This window comes from Plectropomus leopardus, chromosome 19, assembly GCF_026936395.1.
Source record: "Plectropomus leopardus strain MGB_pleo_1.0 chromosome 19, ASM2693639v1, whole genome shotgun sequence".
NCBI lineage: Eukaryota > Metazoa > Chordata > Actinopteri > Perciformes > Serranidae > Plectropomus > Plectropomus leopardus.
In genome coordinates this window covers 25,262,796-25,278,628 of record NC_142194.1, presented here as the reverse complement: position 1 = coordinate 25,278,628, position 15,833 = coordinate 25,262,796, and the positions used below count along the sequence as shown (strand labels likewise).

The window sequence follows — 15,833 nt, the reverse complement described above, 5'->3', positions numbered from 1 at the left end:
TAAGGAGATAAAAAAAATGTGTAAATATACTGTTAACTGTAGAGCTGAACCATGGGTTAAAGTTTTAAGTCACTTTGATGCTTAAGAAAAATATATTTCAACCTAATATAAACACACAATGAGCCTGGTTTAACTGGTTTTTTTTGGTCTTTCGTTGGTCAGAGATTGTTTACTGGAGAGTTTGCAAGGTCGAATTCAAAGACAGCAAAAAAACCAACAACTTTAGCTCTAAATCCTTGACTAGTTGTGAAAAATTTCTGATGAAGACAAACAAGCAGACAAAACTTGCCCACAAAAATTTCTTTAATTGACTGTTAAAAATAAGTAAGGCTAGAGATGCTGTAGAAGTACAGATGGTGCGTGTCCCGCAAACTCAGGAGAGAGAAAAAAGTCCCTGCCAAGTTAATGACACACGTATGCAGATGAGTGGGGCTGACAGACCTGTGGAGGAGGGCGAGACGCTCCATCATGCTGCGATGGGATGAAGCTGCTCTTTCATTGACTTTAGTTTGACTTTTGTTTTCCCGCATCGATTGAGAACTGATTGAGTCTGTGGACAGGCTGCAGGGTTTCTACTTTAAAAAATTTAAAAACAGGCCTGAAGCAAACCACTTCACTACTCTCCCGTCACAGACATAGTGCATAGCTGAGTAAAGTTACCCCCCAAAAAACACAAACTCACATCATTTCAACTGCTGTCAAAACAATAAACCCAAGCCATTTTTTTTTTTCATGTTTCATACATATATAATCATATATATATTCATATTCAATGTACAAAGATACATTCTGAATTGCAAAGGCTCAATCACTGTAAATAAATACTGAAATGGCTAAACTGCAATAATATTTCACTCCTCTCCTGGAGAGGAGACACACACACACACACTCACACCGAGACACACACACACACACTGATACTGTTCGATACAATGAGGACAAAACAAAGAACATACCAGTGTGATGTTACTGGTACACAGAGGCCAGAAATAGTCTCATATTACACCCAAAATGAACATCTTGTGCACTGTGCTCAGACAGAGGACAGTCTAAAAGACAAACATAAAAAAAAAATAATAAAATAAAAAAAAAGTTCAAAAATAGACGTAAAAGTTTGCAATCAGGAGGGGAAATCAGAGAACTTAACATAAAACAACTTGGTCTTGCACAAACGGGGCAGAGCAGTGCCGCAAAAAAAGTCAGTGTTAGAATTCTGACCTCTAAATGCTGAGATAAGGATAAAAACAAAAGGAGGGGGGTTATGTAATCCTCAGTGTGGCTGCTTGTTTTATCCTCTCAAAGTGACAGCTCCGGCACATTCTCAGAAAATATGTCAATTTCCAAATACGAAAGTCTAAAAATATATCTTATCTATACACCAGGATTTCTGTTACAAACACTCCCATGTTATCTACATAGAGGCAGACTCAAACATGCTGCTCACGGTTAGACGTTATTGTTTCAGCGCAAGGCTAACTATCTGTCTGTGATTCTTAATCCTTTGGTAGCAAGCGCAACATTCTTTCAAGAGAAAAATAAATACTTTGTCACACTTGAAAAGCAACTTAGTAACTTTCAACCCTCGATACCTAAGGCATGTTTTTTTAAAGTGTCTACGCGCTGGAGCTGGTGGCTAGACTGAGAGCAGAGGACTGACAGCGTCCTCGGGTTATATTGGAAGTCTACAAATCTTTCAGCATCGCAACCAAAACCAACTTAAAGGGCGGATTTACAGTATGTGATGATAGATGTAACAGCAGCTGCTACTTCTTCTTCTCATTTCATTTAGGGTTTTGTGAATGGATTCTTATTAGTAAGTGGGTTACTTAAGCTCCAGTTTGTGCCTCAAATGTATCGTCATTACATTCAAGTCACAGAGATTGACATCTGATTTTCTAAAAAAAAAATAAAAAATTTCAATCTTTGAGCAAAACTAAGGGCTATATCTTGCATCCAGCAAAAAGCGCAGCATGACTGTCTTTGCCAGTTTTAGACTGACACAGCTGCCACTTTTATGGCCATCGCCCATGTTGTGTTGGAACATAGTATTTTCACAAATCTGTGCAGCCAAAATAAGGTGTAGTCAGGCTCATTGTTGGCATATTGCTTATTTAAGGAAGAAAAAAGTGATTGCACCATTGACCAACAAAAATTTGGTCTTAAAGTCAGAATAGCACAGTATTTTCATGTATTTAACGAAATTGTTGTTGTTATTCAGATGGTGAGATGAGCCTAAATAGATGGGTTCACAACACTCGTACACTCTGCTTGTTACACACACAGGAACACGCAGATGGTTTGCGGGTGCATGAAATATGAAATATTTCATCATTAATGAGAATTTAAATGACATTCTGTCAAATCTAAACGTAGCAGAGATTAGAGCTGAGCTGCTCTTTGAAAACCCCATCAAGAGAGACGTTGCGCACATTTATGAACAAATAGCGATGTAACTTTGTTGATTATTTCGAAAGCTAAAAGTTTAGATCTGTTTCCTCTGTCAAGTTTATAATTACAGTTTCTTGTTTTGCTGCTGAAATGTCCCATGATATTTGCTATAGTGACATTACTGCGTTCACTCTCTACTTCTGCAGTTTGCCAAAATGGCATGTTAGTGCCAGTGTGCCATGTGCAGGCTCCTGTGGCTAGGCTAGGTTATGGTCCAAACACACCTTTGATTAATTAAGAGTCCAAATACAACCCCTTTGTCTCTTGAGTTTTACTTTGTGCCCAGATTATGAGCCGCTAAATGAGCAAAAGTGGAGATAGACACGCCTCCATGGGCAGTAAATCTCTTAAATAGGGCCCTCGCTCCATAAGGCTGTCCTTAGGCCCATCAGTGTTTTGAGCTAAAATGCTAATGTCAGCATGCTAACATGCTCACACTGACAATGTTTACCATCCTTGTTTAATATTTTAGCATGTTAAAATTTAATAAATTGCACTAAAGTTTGACCTGATGATGGTGCTAGATAAAGTCACATGACCACCAAAATTAAGCAAACTCATCCTGATAGGGACATAAATGTCTGCGCCAAATTTCATAGCAATCCGTCCAATAGTTGTTGAGATATTTCAGTCTGTATTAAAGTGGTGGAGTAACCAACACACATTCCCATCTACAGGCGTAACAGCACTCCCCCGCTGTTCTGAAGGTATTCCCAGGATCAGATGTGAATAAAAATCTTTTTAATCATATTTTTTATATTTTCATTTAAGTGGTTAGACGAGGATTTGAGGATTCTGGGAGTATCTTCACAACAGAGTTGTTATTTGACAACTCTCTCTAGGTTTTAACTAAACACTGCTGGTTGGATTTATTTTGCACAATATTGGATTTTATGCTCTGTGACTGGAATGTAATGATAATGATCACCTGAGAGGCATAAACTGAAGCTACCACTATTATATATTGAATGTTAAGATAAATACAGGTCCATTTTCTGCTCAGATACTAACCAGATGAAGCTGATGTCTTTGCATTTGACTTAAAGAAATCCTGACCTCGAGACAACTGGCAATCAATTCAATTTGTCTTGCATACAATCAAAAGCCGAGTTCTCAAAGAATGAACAACTACATGAAACAGGATTTGGGATTAATCGCAAATCCCAGATGATTGCCCCAGTATTACATTGTTAACCCTTTGAAACCTGAGCAAATTTTGGCATGATTTAAAAAACATGGGAAGAATGCAATGAGCAACAAAAGAAGAAATTACCTGAAAATTAGCAAGAAATGGGTAAAAAGTACATGAAAATTACCTGAAAATTAGTAAAAAGTAAAATAAAATTCAAAAAAGGGGGAATTACCTGGAAAGCAATCTAACTTTAAATACAAAATTATGATGATTTTCTATAAATATTGTTTTTTTTCCTAAGCTTTTTCTTTTTTTTCCTTGGCTTTTTCAAAATAATTTTTAGATCTACTACTCTCCTGGAAGTTGTGAAACATTTCTTATAAAGTTGCTCATTGCCTTTTTCCCCATGTGTTTAAAGAAATCACACCAGTTTGCTCTGGGTTCAAAGGTTTAAATACTTGTAAAAGGCGTCTGAAAGCAGCATAAGAAAAGTGATGTCGCTCCAGGTTTCAAAGGGTTAAAGGGCATCAGGGGAGCTCACAAGTGTTTTTTTTTTTTTTTTAGGCCGACTGATTTAACATCTAGTCAAGTCCAGCATGAGCATGCGAAAACTGAGTGAAGGGAACTTGGAAATGTCTGGAGGAAAAATTCATTGTATTTGCTGAGCAAATATAACAAAAAGTTCTGTATCCAATAACAGCTTTACCTCATATGATATTAGAAGAGAAAGAGGCATTATAACAGACTGAAATTCATAAAATAACATTTTAAAAAAGGAAACAAATAAGAGAAAATAATAAAACATGCAGTTTGTGTAAATCTGTTTGAATTGCTCAGTATTCAGATCAACACTGAGGACGCTCTCGGAGCAGTTTTCGCTTGTTTCACTCGTATTTGTTCAGATCTGAGGAAGAAAAAAGTGCTGATTGAGCTCGCGCCTTCGGAGGGGAGTCGACCACCTGAGCTCCTCCTCCCTGGCAGCGAGATTGACAGAAAAGGCAATTCGGGCCTCACGTGAGGTCACAGTTTAGTCCTCGCTGGCGAGGACCTGCCAGACGATGAGGTGGCTGCGCTCGGCTTTCGCCAGGGAGGGCTGCAATTTCATGGTGGGCTCCTCGCCCTCCTCCGCATCGCCGTCCTCATCACCTAAACACACACAGAGCGACATCACACTTCTCTCTACGTCTCCTGCAGTGATGACGATGGTGGTTTGAGTCATTACGGTAGCAAACTCACCCATCCTAAAGTCGATGTAGCCCTCTCCTCCGCTCATCACCAACATGGACTTGGTTCCTTCCTGAGTTGTGGCATCTGTCGTCTTGTCACCTGCTGCCTCGACTCCGCTGGACGCAGATGGAACTGCGTGACCTGAAAGTGAAGAGCCACAAACTGTAAATAACACCAAACAAGTCCAGAGTGTGTTTTTCTGGTACACACTTTCTTATGTGTATACTGTATCTCAACTTTCTGACTCACAATTATACGAGAAGCCAAGCAGGGCGAGCAGTGTGTAATATTTTATGTACATGTAGAGGGCCTGCTGATAATCTCATGCATATCACATCACATATTATGTGTGTGGCAGCAGCAACTAAAAGGACAACTTTTGATAACATTTCCTTTTTTTGGAGAAATAATATTCAGTACAAGGTTCCAAAATGATGGATAAAACCCAAAGACTTTCAGATGGCTGCAGAGAAACGGGCTTCGGTGTAACCACTCGGGGCAAATTGTGCACTGTCGCTTTAAGTCCACTAAAAGTGCTTGTTTTTGCCATGGACAGGCTCAGATTGTTACTGTAAGTGTCTGGCAGCAATATGTAAGGGATCCCTACAGAGATAGATCTTTTTGTTACAGAATAAGATCCTTTATCTTTAACCAGAAACAGCACTGAAATTGCTAAACTGCCAAATTCACCAGACTGCATTTATAAAAACAGAAATGTTTTAGTTGTAAAAACACACTTCATTCAAAGTCTAAAGCAGGGCCAAATCTGGACCTGATAAGGTGCCGTGTGGCCACTTTTTTTAACCATTTTTTAATTCACAATAAAAAATAAGGTGAGTCACACTGGGAATTGTTTCTGTACTTTTAGTATACATAAGGCGCCAAAGTGCATGAAACAGCATCAAACTAGAGCTTTGTCATCAAAGAATCTTCAAAAAAAGAATCTCACATCCATCAGCAGTCCTATAATCAGAGAAATGTCCATAAATCCAAAAAAGATTTTAAAATCCTAGAACCCCCCCCAACAAATAAAAAAAAAACTGTCCTTAAATCCTACAAACATGCTAAAATCCTAGAAATGTCCTGAAATCCTAGAAGCGTACTGAAATCCAAGAAATGTCCCAGAAATATGTAAGGGGCCCCTGGACTTCTGGCATTTTGCAAAAGTGGCTCAAACATGCTAAAATGACTATTTCTTAATGAGTATGGCGTTGGCCATGTCAGGGCTTTTTCTGGTCAAACAGAAAGGTCCATCGCTGTAGGGATTGTTTCCATAATAATGACAGACACTAAGAATAACAATCTGAGCCTGTTATTGGTCAAAACAAAGTCGTTTTAGTTGACATATGTTGACTATGTGAACATGCCAAGTTTTATTGCAGCCTGTTTCAGAGCTGCACACTACAGTGGTCTTGCTCAGTCCATTACCAGTTTCAAAAATTCAGTTGCCATTGGTCACTTATACACAAAAACATGGGAAAACAGGGTCCAGGCAAAAGAAAAAAAGCTGCCTTTTAAGAAATAACACTGAAAAGTCAAAGAGGCTGTCTGTCTGTCTGCGTACCTGGGACAGAGGTGAAGAACTTGACGGCGTCTCTGTGTCCATGGAAACACAACTGGGCGTGAGCCATGGAGCAGTATGGAACAAATGTCCCAGCTGTCACCTTGTCACTGCTGTCGTCACCATAGACACGGACCACGCTTCCTGGATGGCTACTTGTTGCCTTGGTTACCTTGTTGGCTGCTAAAGGTATTATGGAGGTGTGAGAGAGAAATGAAAATGCTCAGTCAGTGTCATCCACCTTTAAGTTTAAAATGCACTTTATGTGGAGTTTATATTAAATTATTATATTCTTACTGCATGTACTTTGTTAGTATTAGAGTGGTCCTGAATATATCAACCTTCAGTCACAACTTGTGCAAACTAGTGTTGCAGCAGTTTACTGGTTTCAAGACATATCGTGACGTGAAAGTTGACGGTTATCATACCGTGAACATCTGCTTATCTACAATATTTTTCTTTTTTTGTTGTCACCTTTTTTTTTAGCATGGAGAACAAACAACAATCTACTGGAAAATAAAGAATTTTGCAGGAAAAAGGAGACACGTAATAAATAAATAAAATAAAAATATCAATCTTAATGAAAAGTAAAAAAAGGGAGACTTTTTTTTTTTTTTTTAAAAAGGCTTAAATTTAAAAAATGGTTTCAAGTTTCAGTTTTAGCAATAAGATGTTTGTTCAACCAAAAATAACTAAAACCGTGGTACCATATCACCATCTGTTCTGAGAGGGTTATCGTAGTGTGAAAATCTTATACCATTTATGCAAATAAGTGTTTTCAGATATTTAGTGTACGACAAATTGTGGAGTGCCCACATCTAATGACTGCATATGTACAGGCAGCATCAGGAGAAGTGTGCAGTGTGAATGTGTGTGTCCACCAGAAGTAAAAAGAAATACATTGAAAGGATAACAGTCTGGCTCCTGAACTCACTCTCTGTCAGAGGGATGGAGATGATGACTCCGTTTCCTGTGCCGATCCACAGACGATTACACGACACCATGAGAGCTGTGATCCTCACAAATGAGAAGCCCAGTTTCCCCGTACCTGAAAAAAAAACAAAACAATACCAGATCTGATGAGCTAAAGTTGCTCAGCCCCTGACGAGTGTGTGTTTTATTCGAGGAAACAGTGTTTGAAGAACGAGCGAACTGACCCAGCATCTTGCTGACGTAGGGCTCGATGTCCACGTCCTGCAGGTGTTGGAAGGTGTGAGCGTGGAACAGCCTAAGAGTGGAGTCCAGTCTGATGGACACCCAGATACCATCACCGTCCCAGGCCAGCTGACGCACCTGGCTGTCCTTACGAGGGTGAGCGTCAAATGACTTCTGCGGAGGACAAAAGAACATGAAGATATTAGCGAGTGTAAGGCTCAATTATGCTCCCTCTGCATGGACCACTGCTACTGTCTAACTTGCATGTTATTCCTGTCCAATCTGTCCCCAGCTGTTCTGAAGAAAGAGTTTGTGCCCGGACAAAAAAAAATTCTGACCACCTCACACAACTACACTGGTGTATTTTTATTGCTTTTAGCCCATTTAAATACTGGCTATATGTATTTTGCCTGGACCCAGATCATTTATGCATTTTTTGGCAATAAGTTTTCCTCCCTTCATGTGAAGCATTACATGAGCACAGCTGGTTTGAGGGACACCAGTTACGCTCCTGCCACCTTTGATTTCAGGTAACCTCCCGTCAAAAAGTTCCACCATTTTTTAAAATGCCTTCATCATGTCCTTAGGTCGTTTTTTTTTTTTTTGCTTGAACAAGCTGGCAACACTGCCACCATTGCCAGTGGTACCACTTGTCTACATCAGTAAACTTTCACAAAAAGTGCACAAATAAGGACGCAGAGAATGCAGAGTATGGACAGAAGGCTCAATCGATGTCTGTGCAGGCTTTATATCTAACCTTGAGCCAAAAATGAGTCTTAGTCAAACTTTTGATGTGCGGGGGTAAGCGTAGCGTAGGAACCAGACAAGTTTGCAAGTTAAGTGTTACACACTAGTAGTTAACTGCAAAGTGTGAGCAGAACTCTGAATTAAACCGTATAAAAATAAATGACAATCTTTGTTTACCTCGATCTTCATGGCTTTAGGCTGCACCACATAGATCTTGTTCCTGTAGCCACACCACACCTTGTCATGTACCACAGTCATGCAGCGGATGGAGTGGTGTGGTCTCCCCAAATCTAACAGATGGTAGTTGGTCAGATCCCACTGTCCATCTGCCACAACACAGGAAGTCAACACACATGGTTATTTTCACAGATTAATCCCACAACTCAGCCATCTTGTTTTGGCCACTGCCAGTCTTCGTCAGGGATTTTTTGTTTTTTAAAGTGGTTGAAGTATGTGTTTTTTCTTAATGATTTAGCTACTAAATTAAAGGATTTTTGAAGTAATTCCTCCTTGTTTTTTTCACATTTTTCACACTTCCAGTGTGGCTGTATTTCCTTCCTGTTTAGCTTGTTGGTTCCTGTTTTCCATGAACAACCAATTCAATTTTTTTAATCTACATTTGATTATAGTCTACAGAGAAACCAGTCATCTCTCCCTTTTCTAGTTTCAAATGTTGCAAAACAACCCTTTCTAAAGTGGAACACATGGAAGTCAATCATTAAGTTATATTATCATGAAAGTTTATATTTGGTTGTAACAGAAGTGGGGAAATATCTGACATTACTGAATGTTTTTCTTGGAGATGTCTGTGTTTGAGATTCCACTGTTTGGATTCCCAGCATTCAGAAAAAAATAGTTCATAAAATCCTACTTCCCATGTCTGAGCATTTTTAAGACATTTGAAAAAACTAATTTAAGTCCACATAATTATTTTTAGATGGAGGAATTCAACTTCCTTTTAAGGATTCACAGGAACCCTGTAAACATTACTTATTATTTTGGATATATTAGATATTACTTGCTCCAAATCTTGCGTTCTCTCACCTACTCCTCTGTGGAAAATGGCTAATGTGCCATCAGACAGACCCACAAGGACACGCCCTTTCACATGGCTGTGGGAGAGAAACAAAACCAGCTGTTAAATATTTAAAAAAAACAGCAGCCTAACAGTGAAAAAGTTCACAATAACACAACGGCCCACATGTGTAAACCATTTATCCATCATTTATTTTCATGTACTCACACAATGCCGAGCACAGAGTCCTTCAGCTTTATAGAATGGAGGCACTTCTTCCACTGAGCCACAGAGGAGTGGACGTACACACTGCAATCACACGTTCTCGCAGTCAACAAACAAACTAAATTCTGGTCATCAACATAAGTGTGCGGAATAAATGTGTTAAAACTCACCATCCGTTCTGTGCTCCCAGCCACATGGTGGGCTGAACGCTGCTCATTTTCTGAGCCTCTTCTCTCATCAGGTCCTGCTCCTCTGCGCTGGGGTTTGTGCTGACACCGTCTTTCAGCAGATCACTCTCCCTGCTCATCAGAGAGGAAGTGGAAATAGAGAGCATGTGTTTGTATAATAATATTTAATACCAAACTATATATGCCAAATCAGAATTAGAATCAGATTTATTGCAGAGCAGATTTTCAAACACAAGGAATTTTCTTTGGTGTATCGGTACATAAAATAACACTGTAATTGAAAATAAAATTAAAAATAAAAGCAAGTAAGCAAACTCAGTTTTTGGCCCACTGTATTTCTGAAACCCTGCATACAGCCCTGGTTCAGCCCTGGTTTCACAGTGTCAGCCCCTGATAAACATTTGTTTTTAGTTTTTATGTGTTTTTAGCCGGACACAATACTGTAGAGGAAAAGTGGTGGCCAAAGGCAAAACACACACAGCTAAACAGCGATGTAGTTGGGAGTTTCTCTTGAAACGTTAATGCAATAACAATTTACCATCACACAAGCAAGTGCGCAGTTTTAATTAACTTAGTTTTACGCTGATGTGATGTTGCTTAGTGGGTTTATTTATGGTTGCACTGATAAAACGGACAGTTTTATTGGGCAGACTGAATTGGAACAACACTGCGCTGTGTAATGGGCCTGCTGGTGTCACCTCTGAGAGTAGTTGGCTGGAGCCTCCGCTGTCTGCTGAGCTCCCAGTGGGTCCGTGAAGACGTGCTCGGTGTAGACTCCCCTCAGGCTTTCTCTTTGGTCAGCAGGCCCCGCGCTGGCCTCTGTGGCCTCGGTGGCTTCCTCTGCTGCTCTGGACTCTGTCGAGAGGATCATCTGTGAGCAAACTGGGCCAACTCGTGAGTGTAGATAATTTTTATGGTGTCATTTTAGCGCCGGATAGATGGAATAAAAAAAATACATTCCTTTCCTCACATAACAGCATATTGTTGTGCATGTCTTTTTTTAATGTTTTTCAGGACTGACAGTAATCACACCATCATACTTTTACTCATCCATTTGATCACATAAGATGTGGCTGAATGCATTCTCTCTTTACCAAAACAATGGGTGCGTTCTGTATCCCATACTTTTACTATTTACTATTAGTAGGTACTGCAGCTACCCTTACAAAGTATGCACTGTTGCATGCAGTATGCACACATTGGGAACATACTGTTTCTTCATAACACTGCCCCCTGTACTTTGAATTTCCTGCTCATATATCAGTTACGATCGAGATAAAACAAAAAGCCATTCACCGAGCTATTCAGAGACAGAGGTCCAACTATAGAGCGCTGCTGTTGTTACTTTACAATTTTATTTTAACTTTTCACTCTTAATTGCAAACATATTCATGATAGTGAAACTAGCCTAAATAAGCATTTCTCTGTCACTGTTTTGTTTTTCTTACCTTTTTTTTGTTGTTTTTTTTGTTGTTGTTCATTTAAAACTTGTATACCTATTATAACTATTTGACCAGCCATTAGTCACTTGAATGTGCTGTTATCCATCACTGCGGCTTCTGACAGCTGTCAATCAGCTATCAATCAGCTAACAACAAGCTGTCATCTGTTGGTGGCTTAGTCAATGTGACATACGTCTTCCGCTGTGCAGAGGATTGTGGGTCAGAACAGCCAAAAATCCATGCTGGCTTGCATACTACAAAATACTACCAGGTGTAGTAGAAAATCCACACTGACATACTGCATTTGACATAGCATGTATTAGGACATACTAAATCTTTTTTTGCCATACTATATATAGTATGGTAGTACAGGTATTAGAACACACAGAAACTGTATCAAGCATCTCAGAGCAGGAGATTATAACTGGCTAAAACTCTGCAGATTGACACATTTCTGGCCCTGCTTTTAGACCTAAAAGTAAAAGCATTTTGGCAACTTAATTAACTTAGAACTAATTTCTTTACAGTTTTTAGATATTGTTTATAAGGCAAAAGACTGCATGCTTGATCCCCAAAACACAAGATTCTCTCAATCTTGCAGCAACAGTTAAAATGCAGCTATGAGACAGTGATGACTTGCATCTGAATCAACAAAAAAAAAGTTTCTGCAGTTCTAAACTTGTCACTTATACAGCTTTTCAGATAATAAACCAATTTATTCATTTCCCACCAATGAGCAAACTATTGTGGAAAAACAAGCTACATTCATGCTAATTGTGGGTTTATTACTTAATAATTTATTAATTTGTTTAAAATTATAAATGCTGTCTTTAAGAGTTTTGTTCATGTTCAAATATTTCCCAACTCTGGGTGACATTACAAAAAGAATTTTTATATCAAATTTAATAATTTTTCCCCACCTCTTAGGACACCTATGCTAACAGGAGGTGTAGTTAAATGGCAACTAATTTTGTTTTAATAGTTATCATTACTGCGTGTAAGCAATACATCCAAGATGAGATGGTACTAAAGTCAGTAAAAGCTAAATTGGACAGGGCTGAGGATTTGCCACGCAGCTGAATCAATTAATCGGTTTTAAATTATATACATGTATTGTTGAATACATGTATAAAAATCATTTCAGATTGAGTGTTTTTCGTCTAAGGTTCACTTGCATTCTGATAAATAAATACCGGTGCTGATCACAGAGAATATGTGCTAATATCAGGTGGAAAAAGGACCAGACAGTAAACATCTCTCACCACTTTCTCCGCCTTCTCCTGAACTGACAGCAGTCTGAGGAATAGCAGCTGCTCCCTCAGCTTCACAGCCAACAACGGTGATGCCTCCGAGCATGCCGTCGCCGCCTGCCGAGCTGCTATTGGTCGACTGTGAGCCACCATCCCCTGCTGGTCCTGTCTCAGAATTTGGAGCTACTTCCTCACCAGCTGGGTAGTCTGTCTCTCTTGCACCTAAATATAGACATACATATTTATATATGCATGTGTGTGCTATAACAGGAGCACAGGACATCCCTGCACACAGATTCTCCTCTTCTATATAGATTTGCAGCGACAGTCAGATGCATGTTTTCAGCGGCTGACCTGGAACAGTGGCGATGCAGAGGACGTGGGAGTTACAGACAAAGAAGCTCTCCAGGATGTGACCAGGCTGGTTGGCGTCAATGACGACAGCTTTAGTGGTGGACTGGGTGCTGGTGCAGATCCAAACCAGCGACGACAACTCATCGTGCTGTCGCAACTCCTTCTGCTGATCCTGCAACAACAAATACAAGAAGTTTGTTTCGAAATATGAAGTAATTTTTGATGTGATCGTCTCTATCACCATATGTCCTCCTGTGACGGTATGATACAAGTTATAACAAGCAGCATCTGTCTGTGTGTGTGTGTGTGTGTGTGTGTGTGTGTGTGTGTGTGTGTGTGTGTACCTTGAGTTCCTGATCCAGTTTATCCAGGCTGCTCTGAGATCCTATTTTCCTTTTCGGGCTCTCTGGTCCAGGCACATCGCTGTAAAACACACTGGCTCCTACGATAGAACCTCCGTCTCTGGTTTTACCTCCAGAGAGGTTCACACCAGCAGCACACCACAGCTGGAGCACAGACACACAGTTACAGCAGTGAAAAACAATGAGACAAACATCCTAAAATCCGAGAAATGTCCTAAAATCCTACAAACATCCTAAAATCAAAGAAATGCCCTAAAATCCTGGAAACATCCTTAAATCCTAGAAACATCCTAAAATCCAAGAAACATTATAAAACCCTAGAAATGTCCTAAAATCCCAGACACATCCTAAAACCCTAGAAATACACTCAAATCCTAGAAATGTCCTAAAATCCAAGAAATTGCACATAGGTAGGCACATAGCTTGAAATATGCATATTTAATACTGCAGATGAAATCTAACAAGATATTTTATATGTAATCACATTATTATACAGTAACAAGCTGGGGAAAGGTACCTTCATGGAAGCATCTTTCTCATCTAGTGGTCTGAGGAAGACAGGAACAGGCAGATTCTTCATCTTACTCTCGGCCTGACCACCATTGGCCTGAAAAATTACAAACAGCACCACTGAATTACAGCTACAGCTCTGTTGGAGCTTACAGTTCAACAACTTAACCATCATCTGAAAAAAACAGACAATCTGTAATAATGACAACAGAAGATAAGAAGTGCTCCACATCTCCGTACTTTGTATTTCTTGGGCAGACTCCATCCGTAAGCCTGCACTCTGCCGTCCTCCTTCTGGACGTGAGCTTTGACCTGCTGGTACTGAGCCCTCTTCTGCTCCCGCCTGGACACCACGTTATCAGCTGCCACTCTGCGGGACACAACAGCAGCTCACTGACAAACATGTCTATACTTGAATGGTTAGGCTTTCTAAAACAATATTTAAAACTTACATCATTACTGTGATCAGTTTGATGAAATCTGTTGATAAAAATGATTATCATGCACCACTACTGAACCTATCAGCCGAATATTCTGTGTGCACATTTATGATTGTATGCTCAAGGGCCTCTCATGGTTACGTTGATTCAAAATTGCTGAAAAACCCCTTTTATTGACTGTTTTATACCATTATTTTATACCGCTGCCTGGTGGAGATCTGCACTCTATTGAGTTCACTTTGCTATTAGTTATCATTATTATGCCCAATTTAAGAGTTTGATGGCTTTTTTTCAATACCAGACATATTCAGAGCACTGATGATAACTGAAACTGAAACAAGCCTACAACACACATTGAAGCTTGTTATGTTAATTAACACTTTGTCTCACTGATGGGAGTCAGTGTCCAAGGGTTCCTTTACGCCTGCAGTTTGCAACATTTGGTCCAGAAAAATAAATTCACTTTTGCCCGGTTTGTGTTTTACACCGACTTATTACAAACTACTTGTTGTGTAGTTCTGATGATATCATCCTATGTTATCATCTGCACTACACTGGGCCCACATGTGGAAATGAAATTTTGGTTAATGCTTCTGATGTGTATATTTATGTTGTCCAGTGTCAAATAAAAGCATGAGGAAATAACTGATTATGAACATTAATACTCAGGACTGGAACTAGACCTCATAAATGATATCTCATATTTATTACAGGTAGAAATTAGAGACAATATTATGGTAATGTTACTGTTTGGTAGTTACTATATTTCACTAGTTTTCTTTTAAATTGAAAAACTGCTAAAATACACTGAGTGGGACACAAATTCAACACATCTCCCCACATTTACTCTGTTTTCTGACATTATCAAGGAAAATCCCTGCGCTTATTTGCTGAAGCATATGTATGGACTGAACTATACATCGCTTAAATCCTACAGATTGGAAGATGACTTTCTTAAAAGCTTATGATCAGCAGATGGATTCACTTTTATGCTTTTGAATTGAATAAATCTCATTTTAAAACATCCCGTGGTTGGCAAGTCTGCTGTCACACCACACAAAATCCTCTTGGAAGCAGACTGAGACGCAGTTTTTCAAGGGATCGATACTGCCTCAGCATACACAGATAATAGTATCACATGTTTTCACTGAATTTCCTCGACTGACTTACTCCTCATTGAGGAAATCAAAGGCCTTGCTCTTGTCACTGGGCAGCTGCTGCAGGGTGCTGCTCCTCTTCTTCACGGACGGCTGAATCTGAGAGGTGGGTGCATTGTACTTGACGTTCACCGGAGCCTCCACCGCCGGCTTCTTGGCCGCCCCGCCCGACGAGCTGAACAGACGGCTGAAACTGGAGGTGTAAGGGCGGGGAAGTGGGAGGGGACGAGAAGAAAAAAAAGCACACGGACAAACGTATAGAGGGGTGGACACAAGCAGTAGCTCCAGCAGCAGAGGTAAGGTTCAACATTTAAGGGTAAAAAGGTTCATTTCCCCGCATGCTAACACACCATGCCAGCTTTCATACAGGCAGCAGTCAAACAGTGATATGCGTGTACCCATTATTCTGCGTATGTCCTAAAGGGCAAAGCACCAGAGCAGATGTCCTCTCGAAATGCTGGAGTGCAGGGTTAATGTGCACCAACTGGGACGTTAGTCAACAACACAGAGCAACACTGGACAAAAACACTTCAGTTTCACCCTAACTCTAACCTGAGAGCAAACAGAACCTGTCACATTACATCTGTTTCAAATGAAATATTTTCAAGCAGAAACAAAAG

The 15,833-nt window shown here is 39.8% G+C and overlaps 1 protein-coding gene across 6 annotated transcripts in view; it reads right to left on the bottom strand.

Annotated features, from left to right (window-relative positions):
- Nucleotides 1–285: 285 nt before the first annotated feature.
- spag9b (sperm associated antigen 9b) overlaps nucleotides 286–15,833 on the bottom strand; it is a 54,878-nt gene continuing 39,330 nt past the window's right edge. For 4 of the 6 annotated variants that reach the window (XM_088069584.1, XM_088069581.1, XM_042507570.2 and 1 more), the window contains 16 exons: nucleotides 15,227–15,406; nucleotides 13,857–13,986; nucleotides 13,624–13,713; nucleotides 13,089–13,250; nucleotides 12,745–12,916; nucleotides 12,403–12,612; nucleotides 10,397–10,553; nucleotides 9,681–9,809; nucleotides 9,514–9,594; nucleotides 9,315–9,382; nucleotides 8,448–8,596; nucleotides 7,526–7,697; nucleotides 7,303–7,416; nucleotides 6,372–6,551; nucleotides 4,817–4,948; nucleotides 286–4,726 (listed from right to left, as the gene is read on the bottom strand). In XM_088069584.1, the coding sequence (XP_087925710.1) occupies nucleotides 4,608–4,726; nucleotides 4,817–4,948; nucleotides 6,372–6,551; nucleotides 7,303–7,416; nucleotides 7,526–7,697; nucleotides 8,448–8,596; nucleotides 9,315–9,382; nucleotides 9,514–9,594; nucleotides 9,681–9,809; nucleotides 10,397–10,553; nucleotides 12,403–12,612; nucleotides 12,745–12,916; nucleotides 13,089–13,250; nucleotides 13,624–13,713; nucleotides 13,857–13,986; nucleotides 15,227–15,406 (2,245 nt within the window). In that variant the 3' untranslated portion in view covers nucleotides 286–4,607. Of the gene's footprint in view, nucleotides 4,727–4,816; nucleotides 4,949–6,371; nucleotides 6,552–7,302; nucleotides 7,417–7,525; nucleotides 7,698–8,447; nucleotides 8,597–9,314; nucleotides 9,383–9,513; nucleotides 9,595–9,680; nucleotides 9,810–10,396; nucleotides 10,554–12,402; nucleotides 12,613–12,744; nucleotides 12,917–13,088; nucleotides 13,251–13,623; nucleotides 13,714–13,856; nucleotides 13,987–15,226; nucleotides 15,409–15,833 lie in introns of all 6 variants that reach the window. The other 2 variants (XM_088069582.1, XM_088069583.1) reach the window with 2 other exon arrangements.